The sequence below is a fragment of the Astatotilapia calliptera genome, chromosome 18, assembly GCF_964374335.1.
Source record: "Astatotilapia calliptera chromosome 18, fAstCal68.1, whole genome shotgun sequence".
Lineage (NCBI taxonomy): Eukaryota > Metazoa > Chordata > Actinopteri > Cichliformes > Cichlidae > Astatotilapia > Astatotilapia calliptera.
The window spans coordinates 27,618,196-27,639,082 of NC_137439.1; the positions used below are offsets into that span (position 1 = coordinate 27,618,196).

A 20,887-nucleotide genomic window follows, 5' to 3' on the forward strand; every position below is an offset into this window, starting at 1 on the left:
ATGGGTTGATAATGGTGATGTATAAACAAAATATATTAATTTCAAGCTAACGCTGTTTCTCTTTGACTGTTTGTGTGTGTGAGGAAAGAAGAATTTAAAGATGTGACACGTGTCTACATGAGACCTTATAACCTTATTAATAATATATAATAATATGTTAATATATTGTAGTTAAATACAAGCTAAAATCAACTATTCGCAATCATTGTGTTATTAGCTATACCATGTAAAATACCGCTAAATAAAACGATGTATTATTTTATCAGCGTTTATAAGCGATATTACTAATGCCATCGCAGTAAAATGCCATTGGGCAACGGCTCCTCTCCCTCGGCCTCTCAGCCAATCAGCTCTCACCGCTTATAACGTAACTCTGATTAGTCACGGGCTGTTGTGAATCGCAGGCCAGCGGCCCGACAATGCCAGGCGGGGGAGCCCCTTTCTCAGCAACACAGCACAGCATCACCGCCTCGCCTCGCTGAGAAAAAGGACAGGCAGGAGAGAAATGCAAAGGGATGTAAGATGGCAGAGCTACAAATGCTATTAGAGGAGGAAATCCCTGCCGGTAAAAGAGCACTCGTGGAAAGCTACCAGAACCTGTCCCGGGTAGCGGAATACTGTGAAAACAATTATGTTCAGGTAAGAAACGCCTAAAAACCGCCTTTGCATATGGTGAATTTACTGGTTTATCACCGTCGTGTCTGCGGTGTTGTAGTGGGAGTGAGTGAAACCACAGGGGCAGGAAATGCTGGTCGGAACGAAAGCGACTATCAAATCGCTAGCTACACCGAGTGGTCTTTTCTCCCGGTACGCTGGTTTAAGGGGCCGCTCGGTGCCATGTCGGGCATGGCTGTGTTTCGTTATCCCTCTGGTTTCTGTTTTTTAAAGGGTTTCCTCGGTGAGCTGAGAGCTGCTGGGGGCTTTTAGAGGGTGTGTCGTTGTTATGACTAAGTAGGTTGTCACTGACTGCATTCTGTGGTAGGTACCTGTGAAGGAGGCTAATCTCAAAACCGATTTTTTTCCTTCTTTTTTCCTCCCTACGTGACTAAAACCGCACGCTCACCGCACGTGAAAACGGCATAACAGTATTATAAAACGAAAAAAAGGCTCGAGCCTTCCCTTTGGTCGTTTAAAATACAAAAGCTAACAATTGTATGTATATTTTTGAAAATGTAATACTGTCACAGAGCGATTATTATAACACATTTATTCACTAGAAACTCACTAAAACTGTGGCATATTCACGAATTAGCCCTTCCCTTTAGCCATTAAGCACTGGATTTAAAGGCATTTCTCATCTGTGAGCTTTCTTGCCAGTTTATACATCACAAAGTAAACCAAGTGCTAAAGACTTTACATGCAATTCGTCCAAGTCTATAAATGTGTAATGATCCTGATATAACGGTCTACTGCAAAACGTGGCCCCAGAGAATGTGTGTGTGGATCTTATAATGCCTGTGATTGCATGCATGGTGCAGGTTAATGAAAGGTGTGCCTGCTTGTTTTTTTGTGCTTATATTCACTAAATATTAAGTCAAAAAATCAGTAAAGCATTGAGGCATCTGGCTAAATGAGGTATTAACAATAAACCTCAGTTGTTAGTCTCCCACAGAGTGCATTGAGTAAATGTGAGGAATACTGGGAGCTGACATCAAAGTGGCTTCAATGGTCTGGTGTGAACAGAAGACCACTTTGAATCAGAAACTGCGCTCCAGCTTGGCAATTTCTTCGTCACCGTGCTGCCTTGAAAGCCCACAGTAAAAGCACATCAGATCACTTTACCCCGGTTGTCATCAAAAATGCAATGTAGGTTAGACTGCTTGAATGCACGTTTCCTACTGATGGGCTTACACGGTGTTGTGAGGCAACACTTTCAGAGCTAGATCATGCAGGAAGCTATTATTCTGCAGATCAGTTGGACGGTTTGAGAGGAAATGGCATGCACCTGGTGGCAAACTTAGCTGCTTTAAGAAGCAGGAGCTTAGAGGCTTTAGTTTACAGACCAGGTGTCATATGTTGTGAAACAGGAATTTGGAGCACTCAATAAATAATAATAGCAAAAAGACTGTCACATCAGATTGATTCTTTTGATACTGATAAACTAAAGGAAGTGAAAAACCAATTGTCATGGTGTCGTTTCAAATTTATTTAGGTTGTGGAATATAAAGGTACTTCACATATGAGCTCATCAAAAATGCAAATCCCTGTTCATCCATCCATCTAAAAACAAAACAAAAAAGGAATCCCTTTTTATTTATTTTTGATTAATGAAACATATGTATTTGTAGTGGACAGTGAGGAACAAAGTGTTTTGTGGCACACCTGTTTTTAATGCAGTGTCTGTTCTTAGCACTACTGAATGTTGCTCCTGTCAAAATCCCAGCACCACATGAAGCCAACAATAAACCATGTAATCATATTTTGTGAGTCATCTGCAGAAAACACAGGGATGTTTTTTTGGAGCCAGCTGGTGTCACCCAGATAAGATTTACTATCTCCATGAATCATTTATGTGTAGGTGAATGAGACAAAGGCACTAAGGAATAACTCTGTGCATTAAGAGATTTGAAGTGTCATATAAGTTCCACATTTTTATCAGGCCTTAATTTCAGAAAAATATCATAAGCTTATATATATTTGAAAATGTTTGAAAATGATTGTGTGCTAGTTTGATTCCCTTTCACTGCTGAGTTTGAAAGCCCTGGGCTGCTGCTTGGTTTATTTCCTACATCATGGCTGGAATATGAAAATGCTCGCATGTGTGTGGCTTTTCCCGAATAATGATTTCTTTAGGGACGTTAAAAACATTAGCTCAGATCCTGCGTGCATGTAAACACACTTGACAAACACAACAGGGAATGAAGGGGATTGAGAGTATTATGTAGGCCAACGTAGCTTATCCTTATATTGTGCTGGGTAAAAATCAAACACGGAAAATGCTAATGTCTTCTGCCTTTTGCTCCCAAGTTGTCAAACCACGTTATCAGCTTGGATACAGTAGCTCTGCATAATCCCACGTGGACAGTTTTTAAAACTGCGTTCATAAACTCACACAGTCACCTGAAATGATGACGCTATGTAAAAAAACAAACTGCATGCCATGATATGTAAATCTACCCAGGCAGGCTGCAGGAAAAAGACACAAGTTTTATTCTTAGATCAGAAGCTGTTTGAAAAAGTGTCACATACCAAACTGAAGACAAGAAAGCAGGACTCAGTTTTTTTTAGTAACTTTCTAAGGTCTTTGTGTATTAAAATAGCATCTCTCGCAGTGAAATTGTTCTGCTTTTTACAAACCCACTGGTGTGTAAATTGTTCTGAACATTTATGTTCTTAGTTTTGCTTCAGTATATCGTTTGTGTATGCGTAACCACACATATTACTCATTTCACCCTTCTGTAATATAAGAATGTTAGCCCTGCCAACCCCCCCCAAACTACAACTCACTCGACACCCCTCTGACTCATAGTGTTTTTTGTTCATAACTCCTGAGGATATTCTTGTCTCAGTATTGTATTTCACTGAATTTGCTTTATTTTACCGCATTGTTTAGATAGGAGTCTTCCACATACCAAAAAAGGAATTCCAATTAGAGCCTCTACAAAAAGCCTTTTGTAAACTTAATACGAAATCCCAAAGAGAGTGGACAATGTGTATAAGGGAGATGTGTGTGTTTCTGTGCAGTACTAGTTTTAAACCTCTTTGTGCTCGTGTTAAGCTCATGCAAGAATCACTACGTATCCAAGCACTGTCCTAGCATTGCTTCACATGTTGTGTGTTAATAGCTCTGTGAGGTCTTCCAGTGAGTTATGTAAGTCAGCCTTTCCCAACCTAAGGTATGAAAACCAGTTTCTGTGCTAAACTCGCAGTGGGTCACAGAGCAGGTGGTTTGGTGGTCATGTTCAAAAGTGCTGTCATGGTGTAGGTGTTTAACCTCTTGCTACCAAGCACACGTAAACACGTGGTGGTTTGGAAACAGCTTGCATGTGATAACTGATGTATATAGTAGCTGTACAGCATACAACACAGCAGTGAATCGGCCTGAATGCTTATGAACTCTTCATTTAAAAAACTATAAGGTGAGACTTCAACATTTGAAAAACATTTGCTTATCATGATAAGTTTAGCCAATCAGCAGTCCGGAAACAGGTGCAGGCACCCTGATCTAAAACACAGCTTTTGGTGAAACCGTTGCATGGTGGCAGGACATTAGGTCATCACAGTAGCATCAGTGAATGTGTGACCCTGTAGGCACAGTTTGTAAATAGGGGTTGGACAGAATATCAATGTCAGCAAATCAAAATATTGATTATCATGATCTAATAATTAATGATAATTGATTAAAACATTCGTTGGCATTCTTGTAGTCTGCTAGGACAGGTGGAGCTTAATCATGAAGATCATGACCTGAGGCAATCTTAAGTGTCACATTTCTGTTTTTGTACACATTACAGAAGCAGAACGATATATTGTTTATAAGTCAGGTGTAGATTGTGTAGTAGTTGTAAGTTGTAGTCTTTCTGTGGTAGTTCGCTGTTGGAGTGCTTCAATGTGTGGCCGCATTCTCCCGTTTTGTTTCCAAACTATAAATATGTCCGTTCAGTCACATTGCTATTTAAAGGCATCCAGAAGCAGATGGTTTGCACAGCCGGGTGGAGATTTGGGAAATGTCCTGGCATTCCTGTTTTCTGGGCTCGAATCCCACTGTGCACCTGTCCCATGTTGCCCGTCGGAGTTGTTCGGACATTGTCCCAATTTCAGGCTGTGTAGTAGTCCACAAAGCCTTTGCTTCACAGAATCACAAACTTTTCTCCTTCACTTCCCTTCAGATCGTAACATGGCTTTGCAGTTTAAAACCAGCAAAGAGAGGATGTCAAATACTATTCCCTGTAGACAACTGCCCTCTCACTCTGCAGCTCACACAACTGATAGGAGAGGAACAATTACAGTACAGCATTTTGTCTTGCTTTTATGGACTTTACTCCTTACTTTCTTCTGCCAAATTCTCCATTTCTTCCACCCACACACATTTCCACTGACTTGTTTTTTACATCAGTTTGTTCTTCTCCCTCTCCCTGCCAGGCTCAAGACAAGAAGAAGGCCCTGGAGGAGACCAAAGCCTACACCACTCAGTCTCTGGCCAGCGTGGCCTACCAGATCAATGCCTTAGCAAACAATGTGCTGCAGCTGCTGGATATTCAAGCCTCGCAACTACGACGCATGGAATCGTCCATCAACCACATCTCCCAGGTACGCACCACAACAGATTCGGTATTTGTGCATGGGATTTGAATCATCAGCCAAGAAGGTCAACTCTGATTTTAGCAGTCTAATCGCTGCTTTATCCATCAAATGAACAAAGATAGGTTTTTCCTCTCTAGATAAAAGTTATTCAAGTACAGTAAAATGCCACAGTCTGCTATTATTCAGTGTCATAATACCAAACTGCACAATGGCACATTCATGTATTATAAAGACTGACAGATATGGCGGGGGCATGGATCATGCTGGAGCTGCCAATCCTCCACAGTCCCTCATCAGTCCCGCTTGCTTCATCAGCAGTCCTCTCTCTCTCCGTCTCTGTTCCTCTGTGTGCGCTTCATGCGGCCACCCTGCCTGTCAGCCATTGAATGTCCCGTCCCCTCCCTGTGCGCTTCATTAAGCCTGTCAGAATGAAGTGAAACCCTGACGCCAGCACTCTAGCTTGCATTTTCAGCTCCCACTTTACTCTGCAAACTGCGGAGCGGTAGCAGTCAGGTGCAATCTCACAGCGGACAACCAAACACTATTCTCAATCCTTTAAAGGTGCTCAGTAGCGCTTTACTTCCCCTACTTGATGTTTCTGCTTCACACCCAATGGCACCCTTGACGTGCAGCAGCACAGAAGAGAAACTGTTGAGTCAGTACGTTCACCTGATCGTAACTGAGAAGCGACTTCTATCAGCTTTAGTCTGGCCACAATGTTTCACTGCAGCCTTTTTTGTCATTTCATAGCTAGAAAAACACTCGTTTCACCACTAGATTGATTCTAGTAGTCACATATTTTTCTTTCTGTACTGCTGAAGCTGTAAAAGCAAAGTGAGGCCATGCTTTTTATTCTGTTACATGGCATTCTGCGAACATATCTGCCCTTTTTCACAACACCATCAAAGCAAGCTTGTGCTATACATTTCAGAGAATTAGGTTTTTAATTTAAATTCTGCAATTTGATTTACAGGCAATCAAGACAGCTTCAAAAAGATTCTTAGACAGGAAACCACAACAGCATCTTATGAACAAGCTAACCGGTTATGTCTTTTTTAGTTCATGCAAGCTGCCTCGCGTGCGTGAAAATCTAATAGCAGTCCATAATACTGCATGCCTTCTCCATGGCTGCATTTATTTGACACCATGCATGAATTGAGTCCGTGGATCCAGAAGAACATCTGGATCTAGGTCAGTTTGGAATACTTTCACCAAAAGTGTTTCCCAATTTTTATTCTTTCGGTTTGATATATATTCATGAAGATATGGCACAATGTTTTTTTGCAACGATAAAGAATCCTTCCAAAAATGTCTTGATTCAGATTAGTGTATGAATCGGCTCCAAAGGTTAATTTCCTCCAGGGTGGGGCATGCCACACCTCTGATAATTTTTTCATGCAAAATGGAAATGCAAAATTTAACCACAAGTAAAGAAGCAAACAAAACCAGTCTCATAAACTCAATGATGGGGTGAAAAAAAATGCATGCCCCTGAAAACACAGATGGCTTTAAATCTGCTTGAATCGTTTAAAAGTTCAGGAAAAGATCATTAACTTTACATATACCCCATAATGGCTTTTCTCTCTACACAAAATGAATATTTAACTTTGCTTTGCTGTGGCACTTTATCAATTTATCATTCTAGAAAGAAAGGTGGGCAAACGCTGCTGCCAAACCCATGTCTGATTTAAAAGGCCTCAGCAGAAAAGTCTTTGGCAGAAATATACAGTACAGGCTAATCCCTAAAATGCAAAGCAGCAGCATGTCTAATCAAAGGAGAAATCTGAATTAGAACCTGAATTAAATGGTTATGGATAAAAATGGACATGCTTCCTTTTGATTTTGTTGGAGATCTGAAACTCTACACTTTGGTTTCTTTTCCACTTTCACTCTGTCTTTTCTTTCTGATTTATCTCTCAGTTCATTCCCCGAAATTGTCATCCATCAGCTCAATGACCCACTTGTGCCTTTTTCAGCTCCATTTCAGTTGGTCCAATCCTCTTAAGCGCAGGATCAACTTCGCATTACTCTATATTGCAGTGTAAATTCAAAAGATTGTGGCGACACATTTATGGACACCTCTTTACCGTAAAATATAGCATCAACCGTATTAGTTGTTTGGATTTAGTTAATATCAAACTATACATGAAATCATTGACATATAAATTCATCGTTTACATGTCTTAAAACCATACTTGGTGCAGACATTTCAGCTCGCTCAGTTGCTCTGCAGAGAATGATCATCTGCTTAAGAACAGATTTAATAGAATGACACCACTGTATAGCTCTGGCAGTGAGAGTTACCATCTGTACCATCTGTTGTCAAAAACACACTCCACAGGGTTGAGCAGACAGGCAGATGTTTATTAAAGAGATTACAAAAGAAAATGAGATCGCAAAAGATCATGAAGGGCAGACATTGCTGTCGTCACTCATTAGATAACAGTTATGTCTCGATGCATTTAGCAATGTAAACACAGAGGAAATGCATACAGAGGAAAGTAGCTCTAAAGTGAAGTTTCCTTTTCTATTTCATCATTTTCTTCTCTTCTCAATCTCTTTTTAATTACTGTAAACGCCCCAGAATCAGCTTCTAGTGCCTCTGTCTTGTGTGCCTCTCTCTCATTTCTGTGCCTCTCTGTCCTTCTGTTTTTTTCACTCTCTCTAATCTACACTGCACCTCAGCTCGCCTGTTACTGGCAGGAAATGGGCAGGTCTTTTTTGTAACTTCCCAGCTGAAGCTGGGCGTGTCACTTCAGTTTCCTCTCCTAAAGAAAGAGCCTACAATATCACACACACACACACACTCAGATAAATAGATGATAGAGCTCAGAGACTTCATCTCAGACACAGTGAGAGGGTAGCACAACTTGACAGTTCTTCTCAGATTTTGAGTCTCTTGGTTGGAAAAATGTTTAAAGATAATTAAATGAAGCTCTAAAACACATGTTATTCTTATAGTATATTTCTTTGTGTCCATTTGCAATGTATATATATATATATATAATATATAAATTCCCCTCTCACCCCGGTCTATCCTTCAAGCTCGGGTCCTCTACCAGAGGCCTGGGAGCTTGAGGGTCCTGCGCTGTATCGTCGCCGTTCCTAGGACTGTGCTCTTTTGGACAGAGATCTGTTGTTGTTCCCGGGATCTGCTGGAGCTACTTGCCTAGCTTGGGAGCCACCGCCCCTAGTGCTCTCTCTCTCTCTCTATATATATATATATAAATAACAATTGTTGTAACATTGTTGTTACTGAATTGCTGTAAACAGATGCTGACTTTTTTTTTGTACAACTACATGTCCACTTTGCAGCTTTTGAATGCTGGTTGAAACTATATTAAGCAATAGAAGCTGGTGATGGTGTAACAGTTTTAAACATAGATTACTCTGTGCACAGTAGCCAAAAAATTGGTTGTGAACAGCGCACACAACAGAGCTAGAAGCTGTCAAATAACAGTAGTTCTCGCGTATTTCATTTACACATATTCTCTTTGAAAATCAGCTTCAAATTAAGTGTAATTGTCTTGAATTAAATTGTTGTCAACAACAGTTTTCACTGCAGTGCACTATGATGGCTCAGAAGTTAAAACGAGCCTTCGCTTTGGGCGAAGGTTGGTGGTTTGATCACCAGCTCATCCACTTGTTGATGTGTGTGGGCACATCAACATAATTTCATCATAGTATAAATAAATATGAAAGAATAAAAGCACATGGTTTTAGCGTTCAGTTACATGCCGTATCACCTCCCTACATTAAAAGCAAATTTACAGGCCCACCTTAGAAAACAGGAAGTGACCATATTATATTTTCCTCAAACAGACCGTGGACATCCATAAGGAGAAGGTGGCCCGCCGAGAAATCGGCATCCTGACCACAAACAAAAACACCTCTCGTACCCACAAGATCATCGCTCCGGGCAACATGGAGCGGCCGGTGCGCTACATTCGAAAGCCTATCGACTACACGCTGCTGGATGATGTAGGACACGGCGTCAAGGTAAGGAAAATATTCTTCATTGTGTTAAAATAAAAACCTTCTAACAAGGAGTAAGAGTAAAGTCGTCTCTGCACTATTCCACCATAATTACTACCAAACTGTTGCATCTGTCCATTACTTTGATAAATTGCCGTGTTTTCTCCCAGTAATCAATTTTGCCAGAGAGGAATACACATACTTAGTCAAGTTTACACCTGGTACTTGCATGTGAGCATCCTCACTGTCTGCATTCATAATTCATTCACACACTCCCACCCAGGCTGCGAGCTGATCAATACGCTGGCCTTTTAGTTGATTAAGCACGGAAACACTTCAGCCCATCCAAGAATAGCTGCACAGGCAAGAGTTTTTCATGCCCGGTAACAATTACCCAAGCTGCTAGTTATTAATCGACTGTGTGTGTGTTTTTGAGGGAACTATCATAGCCAAGTGTTACTCACACCATCACACTCTCTTCAAATTGTAAAAAAAAAAGTAAAAATCTTTCAGTCTTTCTTCCGCCTCATTCTTCAGTTTTTTTTATTCTCTCTCCCCATGATCCATCCTCTCCTCGCCCCTCTCTTCCTCTATTTCACAAGACTGTGTGTCTGTGCTTGTGTCAGCGTGCACACACAGTTATACGCACTGATTGCTTGTGTCATAAATTTCCATAGTGCGTGTGTGTCAGTTGGCCTCTGTATCCCTTTCCCCTGGTCTGTCTCTGTTGAGATAGTGGCTGTCCGCTGATTTTCAAACATCCGCTGATTCAAATTCAAAAGCTAGTGTTTCCTCCTTTGAGAGCTGGCTCACACTGAGATGGATTTGGCATGGCCCACTATGCAAATTGAGCATCATTCAGGAATGATAGAAATGACAGATCTCTGCAGAAATCAGCACATTGTAGATGCAAGAAAATCTGCAATCTTTTCTTTTTTTGTCCATCTGGAAATCTGCAAAAGGAAACAGCAGTTCGTGCTTCTAAGACACGAGTCTACATTTGGATGAGCATTGTGAATGTAATGAAGTTGACTTATTTTAAATAGGTTTAGATAATCAGTTTGGGCTTGTGAAATGCATTTTTGGATTCAAAGCTCTCTGGCTGCTGGCTCCTTTTTAATTCTCTTCCTGGCTACTTGTGTATGTATGTAAAGGCGCTTATGAATGTGCATTTGTGCAAACGAGAATGTATACAGTTTGTTTCTCATGCACACATATATAAATCTGTGAACTGCTCAAAAAGCTCGACCCAAGAGACAGCATCCCAGACATTTTTCAATATGTGTGGCCCGACTAAATATCTGCACACCTGAATGTGCCATAGGTGTGTCAGAGAAAGACTTGCACAGTATCCCCTGCACATCATTTTGCTGTACATGTATTAAACTACAATCAGGTGTTTGTGAAATATAACAGCAAGCAAGTCAGTGTGCGAGAGTTAGATTTAATTTTTTGGTGGGATTTTATTTGGTGACTGCTGAAGTTTCAAAGTTAACTGACTTTTTCTTAACGGGTTAAGCAGGGAAACATTATCCAGGTTAGTTTTCTTCTTATATTTGACTTATGCTTAGTCACTGTGTCACTATTATTGTACTATAAGAATGAATGTGATTGGATATCAAGAAAGGATATCAAGATTTTAATGGTACCACTGCTCCTAGCAGTATGCTGTTGCTCATGGCACCTTGTCGCTATATTTAGATTTAGACTTCAAAATAAAGTGACAGTAGCTCATTAGAAAAGAAGGAAAATGGCCTTGACTTTGTTTGTATCTCCAACTCCAATCACTGATAAAAGACACTGCTCACTATTTTTTTTCTATGAAGTCAGAAAAATCATTATTGCAGATTTCTTTGAGATATTGTGATATAGTTTCGACCCCTATTCACTACTGTTACAGCCGCCACATAGAAATACACTATATTCAGAGGTATATTAATGCAGGTGTGGGGGTATGTTTGTAATTTTGCTTTCCTGCATTTATGAGTCTGGGCTGTGTTCCTGCCGTGCTGGGAAATATTAGCAGCTTATTAGCGCTCTATCCTCACAGCCCATTTCCTCTTGGCTGAGGTGGATTCCCTCAAGCTTTAGAGGAGCACTCATCCACCCCCATCCCTTTTCTCCCCCACGTCCAGGGGAATTTATCCACGGATAGATGGGAAATCATTCTCGAACTTGGAAAGACCCATTCATGCATGTGTGGACGACTGTGTTCAACCCCTCACCGTAATGGCTTTTTTTTTTGGCATTTTCTGGCAGTTACCATGGTGATAGGTTTAGCCACATTACAGCCACTCAGAGACTCTGTTGTTATTTATGACCTCACACCACTTTACTACCCAATTTTTTATTTTCCTGGTACGACACTTAAAGCATGTAGCTCAGCCGCTCCTCGACTAGACACTAAAGTGACTCTTATCCTGATTACAGTCTGTAACACAGATCCAGATACAGACATAGAGGGGACAAAACAAAACATAAACAGTGTTTCCATGTCCTTTTTTTTTCAAATGTTTGTGTACAAAGTGGACCAAAAGGAAGCGAGCGCTTCCTCTGTGTTGGTTAAAACCTAAATTGGGTTATTTAGTGTGACTTCTACTGCAGGCAGGTGTTCAAGTGAACATAGGAGTAACTGACATTAAAGGCTAGCAATAATAATATATAATAATCAGATAAACATTAAATGTATTAATGTTTTAAGTTGCCTTTTTCCTCAGTTTTATATTATTATAAATTGAACCTCCTTTATGCTGCTAGAATTTGGCTTATAATGAAGTATAGTTTGAACAGTATTAAAATTGCAATTATAGATTCAGTGTGATGAGCAGTCTGTGACCTGGAAAATTAGTAGCACACACACGGTAGTGGTTCACAGTCTTTCCCACATAAAAGTATTTGTGGTGGTGAAATGGTCTAAATACACTCAACTGTATTCATGTGAAAAGCCTTACTTCACACTTGCTCTGAACACACCAATACACTCCCTTCCTTTTTTCTTCTTGATTCTCTGTCAGCATCATGTAGTGTGGGTACAAAGTTACTGTTACCAGTCTTTAACCAATGAGCTTGTTTTTTGTCTTCTCTTTCTGCCTGCTTGCACTCAGTGGCTTAAGGCCAAGGTAAGAGATGCTTGTATTTCTCCTCTTATTGTCCATAAATTGATGTTCAGAGCCACATTATCAAGGTGCCCATGAAGCCATGAAACATGTCTTTCTACCTTTGAGACGCATAGAAGGATGTGCACCTTTAATCAGTTACACATTTTTTTACAGTAAGAAACTAATCGGATTTGGTGCAAAGGCAGTCCAATAAAGCAGGATCAGTGTATATATAATAAGATATTTCATGTGTATGTTGTATAATTAGATTTACAATCTCTTCATCCATCTATTACTATTAATTATACACTCTTTATGTAAGACAATAGACACCTTCATACTGGTGCTTTGTGTTTTCTCCATTCATACAGTACAGGTGAACCTCATCCGAGTTTGCTTGTTCATCATCGTTGAAATGACTCCTGAGAGTCAGGTTCATTGGTAGGAAAATCGCTACGTTACAGAAAAACAGCCTTTTAACTTGCTCTTTTTTGTCTAGCAACATGGGAACAATGCGGCGGGACGAGGGGGGACCCTTTCAAGGACCAACCCACCTTCACAGAAGCCTCCAAGCCCTCCCATGGCTGGTCGTGGTACCCTTGGGTAAGAACCTACAGTTTAACTTGCGTGGTGTAAGAGGTTGTGGTCCCATCTGGTCTCTGTTAAACTGGGGCTTCCTGCCAAACCAATGAAACACACAGTAGGTTATGAATGCAGAGATATATTTTAGCAAACAGTTCAAATGTTTAAAGTTTCCCTATTCTTTATTTTATTCTATTACTTTCATGAAACTGAAAACAAACTCTACTTTCCTCTTTCCTGTGTTCACCTGACTCCAGACGTAACACTCCCTACAAAACACTGGAGCCTGTGAAGCCCCCAGTGGTGCCAAATGACTACATGACGAGCCCGGCCCGACTCGGGAGCCAGCACAGCCCCGCGCGCACAGCATCTCTCAATCAGAGACCCAGGACACACAGGTAGCACAGATCCATTTAAACTTTGTTTTCGATTGCTGTTTACCACGTTACAGCTGAACTACAGGTAAATGGGGCACAAATGTTAAGTATATGCATTTAAACCACTTGAGAGGAGTGAAATAAGCCGATGTAAGCAATAATGTAAAGAAATGACCAGAGCATTTAAAATGTGTTAGATAAAGTGAGACATGCTGCAGTTTGTTTTCTGTAGGAATGGGGAGCTTGTAACTTTTTTCAGTGAGACTGACGAGGCCCTCTAACCTGGTGCAGATATGAAGACAATGTGAAAGGGCTGATTAGTGTTTTCTTATTTAAAAATGCTGCTTTTTACATCAGATAACCTTCCTGACACTAGGGAAACACCAGTGTTTTTTCAAATTGAAATGTCTGGTTACAAAAAAATGTAAAAAATTATTAGTAAAATAGGAATCAGCAGATAAGACTTTTAAAAAATGAGATATTTACATTTCTTTATTAATTCCTTCAGTCTGTGTTTTTGACCTTTAGATCTCTTCCTTTTTTTCTACATAAACTTCTCTTCTACGTGCGCCGCAACTTCTTCGCAGAAATCGATATTGGTTGCCATAGTGATGGGCACATTGTTGCAGACAGAGTGGCATATGAGAGACTAATGATAGGATGTCAAACTTTGTTATGTAATTAAGTTTGTCTCACACATTTCTACTGATTGCCACGAACTCTCCCCTTGCTCTCCGTGCAGTGGCAGCAGTGGTGGCAGTGGTGGGAGGGAGAACAGTGGAGGCAGTGGAGTCGGTGTCCCTCTAGCAGTTCCCACACCCTCTCCTCCCAGTATGGGGCAAGGTGAGCTCCCAGCGCTGCTGTGTCTCCTCGTCTCCTGCATGTGACTCTAAACTGAGCAAAGTTTTGCTTTAAATCTGGAATAGAAGTTGGGATAGATTTTTTTTTGTTTTTTTAGAAAACTGACAGGATGTAGATTTACTCTTGTGTATTCTGTCACATTATAATAATGGAAAAAGTGCCGCAGGCATATAGCCTTACTGAAAATGTATATTTCATAACCATGTTTTTGACCTTTTGCTCAAACCAGTATTAAATATATAGTAAAGAAACTGCTATGCAAGAAAATTCTGACCAAGGCATGAAGGAAATCTGGGACACTGGGCACAGAGAGAGCAAGTGTAGTGGTGTGTTCAATAAAGTAAATTGAATATAAATGCTGCTCACACCGGCTCTCCCCTCTTGTAGTGGCCCCATCGTCGGCCTCTGTGCCCCAGGGCCCCGGCTTGGGTCCCATCCCCATGTCCCAGTTTGGCACCATCTCCCGCCAGATCTCCCGTCACAACTCTTCCACCACCTCCTCAGCCTCCATGGTGTCGGCCACTGGCACGTATCGCCGCGCACCCTCCGTCTCCTCCCAGCAGCCCCATCTTAACGGAGGCCCAACATACACTCAGAACCCAGGTAATGTCAAAGGACTCCTGAAGCACTTGGTGTTTAGAGATAATCTGCACAAATAGGTTCGGGAGCAAGAAGTTCACATCCTGTCCTAATATAATGAAATACGCATTTAGAATTTGGCCACTCATACTTCTGCGTTTGGTCCTCTTCGTCTAACAGCTATGCGGGCTAGCCTTTTCAGGGGCTAATGAAAATGAATGATGAACTGTAATAACAGAAGTCGGGGTTGTTGAATCCTCCCCACCTCTGCCCTGCTACGCGGAGTGTTACATTAGCTTTTCTAATTGAGTTATGACATTATTATTTTAGTCAGCTGGAGGAAGGTTCTTGTTCAGGGAGACCGGTGAGCAGGCAGATGGCATTTCAGGGTAGAAAATGCTCGCAGCTGCAAGACGAGGGAAAACCCAGGACATAATGCATATTTTCTGTCAAATGAGGAGAATTTATTTTGGCAGGCTTCTCTCTGAGCCATTCTCCTCTAATGGCTCCTCTCAAAGGACAAACTGTCTTTCTTGGCACAGAATACAGAAGGAGGAGGCTGTCTGTCTTGTCGAGAAGCGAGAGAGAGACAATGACACTGAGCCTGGTTAGCCACAGGCTTTAACTGAGACATTGCATAATCTTGATGATGTCTGCTGTGTAGTTGTTATAATTTTATGAAGCTAAAAGGTACGTTTGGACACGTGGTGGATGTTACAGAGGTTTAACAGCACAAAAAGCTGTTTCATTACACGATGGAGCTCATTGATCTCACAGGGTGTAGCTGTGGATAGATGTGAAAGCGCGATGGAATATTAGGACATTACTTCAGCGAGGTTACAGACGCCCTCTCGATACATGTGATTTATGAGTCAGACCTGGCATGCCTGTGTGTGACATCATGTCTTTGAGTGAGGACAGCTGTGTTTTTCTGTTTGTCTGTAGGGTTAATCTTACGATGAGACAGTGCAGCAAAAAGATTTTTAAGGGGAATGTATGCAGGTTATGTTGGTACAGGTTTTTTAAGTGAAGGGTGTAGGTGAGCCAAAATGCTGAACTGCATCCAAAAATACTGCTCTAGTGAGATTCCTGCAAATTCTTTGAGAAGCCGTATCTGTCTTCCTGAAGCGTTATCTTGCAGCTGTAGCTGTCATGTTTCTGGGTCTGCGTCGTGCTTTGCACTTCTTTCACCGCGTTGAAAACGCTGCAGCTTTTGCGTTTGATTTTTAAAACAGATGCTGATGAGGTAGATTCTCAGGCTGAGATTAGATGAAGGCCTGTTCGGCCCAGCTTGAAAAACGCAGCACAAAAGAACACTGATTGGAAGTTTTCAATCGAGTTGCTCAGCAATGCTTTCTGTGCTATTTTTGCTTGCTCACAAGCTTTTTGTTGTCTCCCCTCCCCTCTTTCTTTTGCAACATGCTCAATTTGGATTTTCTCTTCTCTGTGATGCCCTTTTGCTCTTTTTTCTGTGTCTTCTGTCTTTCTCCCTGTCCAAACACCTCCGTTGCTCTCTGTCTCTCGGCTGCTCCTTCTGCCTGATTGTTGTGGCTCCAGTGTCTGTGGCTCCTCCACCTCCTCCTCCTGTGGTCCAGCTGACCCCACAGATCCCCCTGACCGGCTTCGTGGCCAGAATGCAGGAGAGCAGTAAGTAGTAGAAAGCAGACAGAAACATACACTTATGTGGTATACCTGCATGTACCGTTAAAGTTAGAAATGTAGACTGTACAAACACAGCCATGTGCAAAAGTCACAGGTATGAACCTCAGCATGCACAAAATTTACGCAACGTCACCAGTGCACTAGACAGGGCTCTGAGCACATTTCAGGACCCACACACTGCTACACTCACACTACCTTATCGCGCTGGATGCATGGCTGAGGGTGGAGCACCCTCAGATGTCTGTCTGTTGCCATGGTGATAGATCACTGAAAGCTCTCAGTCCACTGAGGAGAGAAAATGTGACCCGCTGCTGCATCCTGATTCACCAGCCGCTTGTCTGCAAAGACGCAGAGATCAAACTATCTGTGTCTCCCTAGTTCAGTGAACCGAAGAACAGTTCTGCACGAGTCATGGAACGACATGAACAATGGAGTTATAGTGTTTAGTTTGCACTTTTTAAACTGGCCTTAAACTAATAATTATTGCTAAATCAGCTGGTGGCTTTTCTCTTGTTTTTCTGGTGCACAGGAAGCGGCACGTTTTATATTTCCACCACCAGCAACAGGGATTAATGTGCATGTGGAAGAAGAGCTGATTGGTTAGTCTGAACACTAATCACTTTGACTAAACAAAGAAAAGGTCTGCTGCTAAAAAGAGGTCACCTCACAGAAAATACTGATGTTTAACGAGCGAGTTCTTGTGAGAAAATGCCACAAAGAGAAGCACTTTAATACTAGGAAAAAAACAAAGAAACGGGGACCAGTACAAGTGCCTTTTAATGTTTTTTTAATGGGAATGGTCTTGCTCTGTCTTTGCCTGAAGTATATTGCGTTACTAAAAGCCTAATGTATGTGGTGTTTATACAAGGGGAAATAAAACCAAAGTCAGCTATTGTTTTATAGCGAAGCGTTTTCAGCTGTTAACAGCTCCAAAGTGAGCTGTTGGACCTGTTGTAAAAAAGGTTATGCAGGCAGATTGGAGAGTTGCATTAATTTCAGTCCCCTGTGCCAGTTCTTTAATTCAAGAGCAAGCTTATGAATTAGATCAGATGTGCAGTTTCTCTTTAATCACTGGGCTCGAGACTACAAAGTTGCAGGGAGACCTGCTCCAAGAGGACTCTCTTAGCACGAGAACTTATTTGGTTAAAAGACTGAAAAAAGTCAGGGCTTTCAAAATCACACCAATCCACCCATTTTATCACGTCGTATTCTTGTGAAGTATGCGCTTGAGAAGTGCCGCTGTTCACTTCTCACTGGACGAATTTAAAAATGCAAATCATACAGTGTTACAGTACGTGTGTGGTTGCATAACACAGCTACTAAATGAATCCTGTCATTTAAAGAAAGAAGAAAACACATTCAGGTGTGATTAAGCGCCACCGTTACTTAAACAACTACAGGATAAACTGAAGAACATGGCTGGTAGTTGTAGTACTAGAAGTAATAAATAGAAAGACTGCAACGGCTACTGAGGACAACTGTGTCCAGGAAAGTTCAGCATCCTCTGAGAGATTTCACGTTTACAGAAGTGATACAGAGTGACTGTTTTATAATGTTAACTGAATATTTCGGGAACTGTAAACAGCCACTTGTAGTGCAGAAGATGTATTGATGTTTCACTGATAGGAAGTTTATAATAATAATAAATGATTAGTAAGTAAATGAGTGCCACGGGGACTTGGATCAGTGCTAGTATTAACTGATGCTGCAGGATCAGTGTCCAATTAAAAACTAAAGGGACCCACAGCTGCCCTCTAGTGAGCAGTTAAATCACTGAACATTTAATGTGTGTACACAGTTAGAAGACTTGGAATGATTTAGATCATAGTTGCTTGATAATTATATATGTTAAAATAAATATAAGAAACGGTGCATGGTGCACACTAGTCTCTCTGACCTGACCAGGCCATAACAGTAACATGTTGAAAAAATATATAGGATTTTGAAAGGTGAACACTATCACAGTGCAAGAGAACATTTTGAAATATCCCCAGACTGAGAGATCTGAACACACTCCTTCCTCATTATTTCTTTAATGCCTTATCACCTCTGCTTCCTGCCGTGCTTCAGTAACAGACAGCCCAGCCCCACCTCCTCCACCTCCCCCAGAGGACATTGGTGTCTTTGAAGAGCCAGCTCCCCCTCCTCCGCCTCCACCTGTAGACTACGAGGAAGAGGAGGCCGCAGTGGTTCACTACAACGATCCCTATGCTGATGGAGACCCCCAGTGGGCTCCCAAGAATTACTTAGAGAAAGGTTAGTACCCCGAGTTAATCATTGTATTTAGACTTTCACCAGTGCAATGAGCCATTTTACTGTTTTTTTCATTTTCCACAGTTGTGGCCATTTACGACTACTCCAAGGACAAGGAGGACGAGCTGTCCTTCATGGAAGGGGCCATCATCTACATAATCAAGAAGAACGACGATGGCTGGTTCGAAGGCGTCTGCAACGGCGTCACTGGACTCTTCCCTGGAAACTATGTTGAGTCGATCATGCACTATGCTGACTAAAGAAAACAAACAAAAAACCCCACACGTGATGGCGCTGCAGAGGTAATCCGTGAAGATGTACAGACGTATGCGGCGCAGCGATAGCAGTTCATACAGTTTGGAATGAAGTGCCATGGTGAATTAATAAGTAGTTTTCTTCTTTTGTGGGGAGAGGAAAGGGTTTGATCTGCCCTATTAAAAAAATAAATACATAAATAAGATGCCGCACAAAGTAGGAGGGTGTTGAAGCTTTGCAAGGCCTGTGTCTGGAAGTAAAGGCCTTTTTTTCCCACCACTGTCATCAAACAGCAACATTTTGCCTCACGACAAAATGACGTACATCAATAACAACTTCAGTGGATACAGAGTAAATCTAGATGTAGTGTTGCTTTTTCCGAGTATGCAGTAGATCCAGAAAGTGACGCACTGCTACAGTTTTACCGAGACAGTGTAACCGCTTTACGGTAAAGTGCTGCACACTTTTTCCTTCTCGTTTATTTGTACTGTAGACCATCAGACCAGCTCTTTCCTTCCTTTTGAAAAACAACGATCTTACATTATCAGAGACCTGAAAAGGACAAACGAACGTCATCAAGTGCATTAGGACACAGCTGAATGTGCCGTTGACGTCCAAATCACACAAGGTGTTTAAAAAATATATTAAGGAGGATAATGGCCAGAAGGAGCTGTGTATTCAGTATGCTCTCTGCTGTTGGTGGGGGTTGAAGTGAGTGTATAGACTGATCGCAAAAAAAAGAAAAGAGTTTCTTCTTTCTGATGGAGTCTCTTTCTGTTCTCTAACTTGTATATAAACTGTAATGTGAGAAGCTGCCAGTACAGTACATTTGTCAGTGTGTTTCACCAGTGTTTCCATCAGCGTCAGTGGGTGGGGGGAAGGGCGTGGTGCCAAGAGTGGATGTTTTGAGAATTTTTTACTTTACTTTTTACTTTATTTTTACTTGAAAATTAATTTTATTCATCACCCACAGTGCCATTTTAACGTGATTCAGGCAAAGTGGTTGTGTACAGGCATTTATTTTTCTACGTTAGGTCACAACTATATCGTCTTGATCGCCATCACTGTATTTGTCGATGCTGTCCAGCTACTGTAGCAGAGCGCTCACGTGCTTGCTGCTTCGTGACGCGAAGCAGAGGAAGGACTAAGTCGTGTGGCTTTCTTGTTTTTTTTTCATGTTGTTTCCATTGTGCACTGATTAGTTAGCGGTAACTGTGATGACTTTTATTTCCATCATGGCTTTTATCACAAACACAAGCGTTGCCATCTCCAAAGTATCAACTAACCTTTAGGCTTTGTTTGTTCTTTCAGTGGTTGCTGGTGCGGTGCTTTACATTGGTGCTTAATAACCATAATCACCAACCCAAACAACCTCAAGTCCAAGACTCCTCCCACACAGAAATGTAACAAAGGACTTTTAGTGTCGTTATCGATCGTTTTGATTGTAATCCTCGGCCACTTTTGTGTTTGTAGTGAATGTAGGTGACTCGGCGATGGTGATGTGCTTCAGCTGGAGTCGCTTTATGTCTTTTTGTCCGTTCTGTGCTACACACGAATGACACCCGCTACCTGCAGTGAAGGAAGGAATCTCAATCTTTAGGTCTTAAAAGTTCCGATTTGTCCTACGAAATGAGATGCCTGTTCTGGCGGAGTGATTGTTGGTGCAAACTCGCTCTCAAATATCATTCAATATAATGCCTGTCTCAGAATATATGTTTGTAACAAGTCATATGAACATAATCACGTGTACTTTAGAATAATAGGGGCATTCAACTTTTATTTTGAAAGGGAACATTTTCAAGGTTTTTAGGCAGAATATGACTCAATCATATCGACAGTATTCATAAAGCATGGAAGTATCTAAACGTCATTACAGTGAATGATTCGCCACTACATCCCTTTCTTGATTGTATTTATTCCATCATGAGGTCATTTTGTTTTATGAGGACTTTTTCTACCTGATGTATTTCTAGCTCTGCATTCAGCTTCTTTTTATGTGTG

At 41.3% G+C, this 20,887-nt stretch overlaps 1 protein-coding gene across 4 annotated transcripts; it reads left to right on the plus strand.

The window, feature by feature from the left end:
* The first annotated feature begins 384 nt into the window (after positions 1–384).
* Positions 385–19,015, plus strand: LOC113010106 (abl interactor 1-like). Of its 4 annotated transcripts, XM_026148972.2 has the most exons (11): positions 395–639; positions 5,083–5,250; positions 9,067–9,243; positions 12,324–12,338; positions 12,817–12,920; positions 13,157–13,297; positions 14,019–14,119; positions 14,525–14,740; positions 16,274–16,363; positions 18,449–18,634; positions 18,716–19,015. In XM_026148972.2, exons 1-11 carry the CDS (start codon positions 523–525, stop codon positions 18,889–18,891), a joined length of 1,491 nt encoding a protein of 496 aa, XP_026004757.1. In that variant the 5' UTR covers positions 395–522; the 3' UTR covers positions 18,892–19,015. The 4 variants fall into 4 exon arrangements, with proteins under 4 accessions (XP_026004755.1, XP_026004756.1, XP_026004757.1 ...); XM_026148970.2 differs by lacking the exon at positions 16,274–16,363 and having other exon boundaries at positions 385–639; XM_026148969.2 differs by lacking the exon at positions 12,324–12,338 and having other exon boundaries at positions 396–639.
* Positions 19,016–20,887: the final 1,872 nt, after the last annotated feature.

Coding starts and splice junctions, on each gene's coding strand:
- LOC113010106 (XM_026148972.2), top strand. CDS start 523: ATGGCAGAGCTACAAATGCTATTAGAGGAGGAAATCCCTGCCGGTAAA. Junction 12,921..13,156: donor GCTGGTCGTGGTACCCTTGG/GTAAGAACCTAC, acceptor ACCTGACTCCAG/ACGTAACACTCCCTACAAAA. Junction 13,298..14,018: donor CAGAGACCCAGGACACACAG/GTAGCACAGATC, acceptor CTCTCCGTGCAG/TGGCAGCAGTGGTGGCAGTG.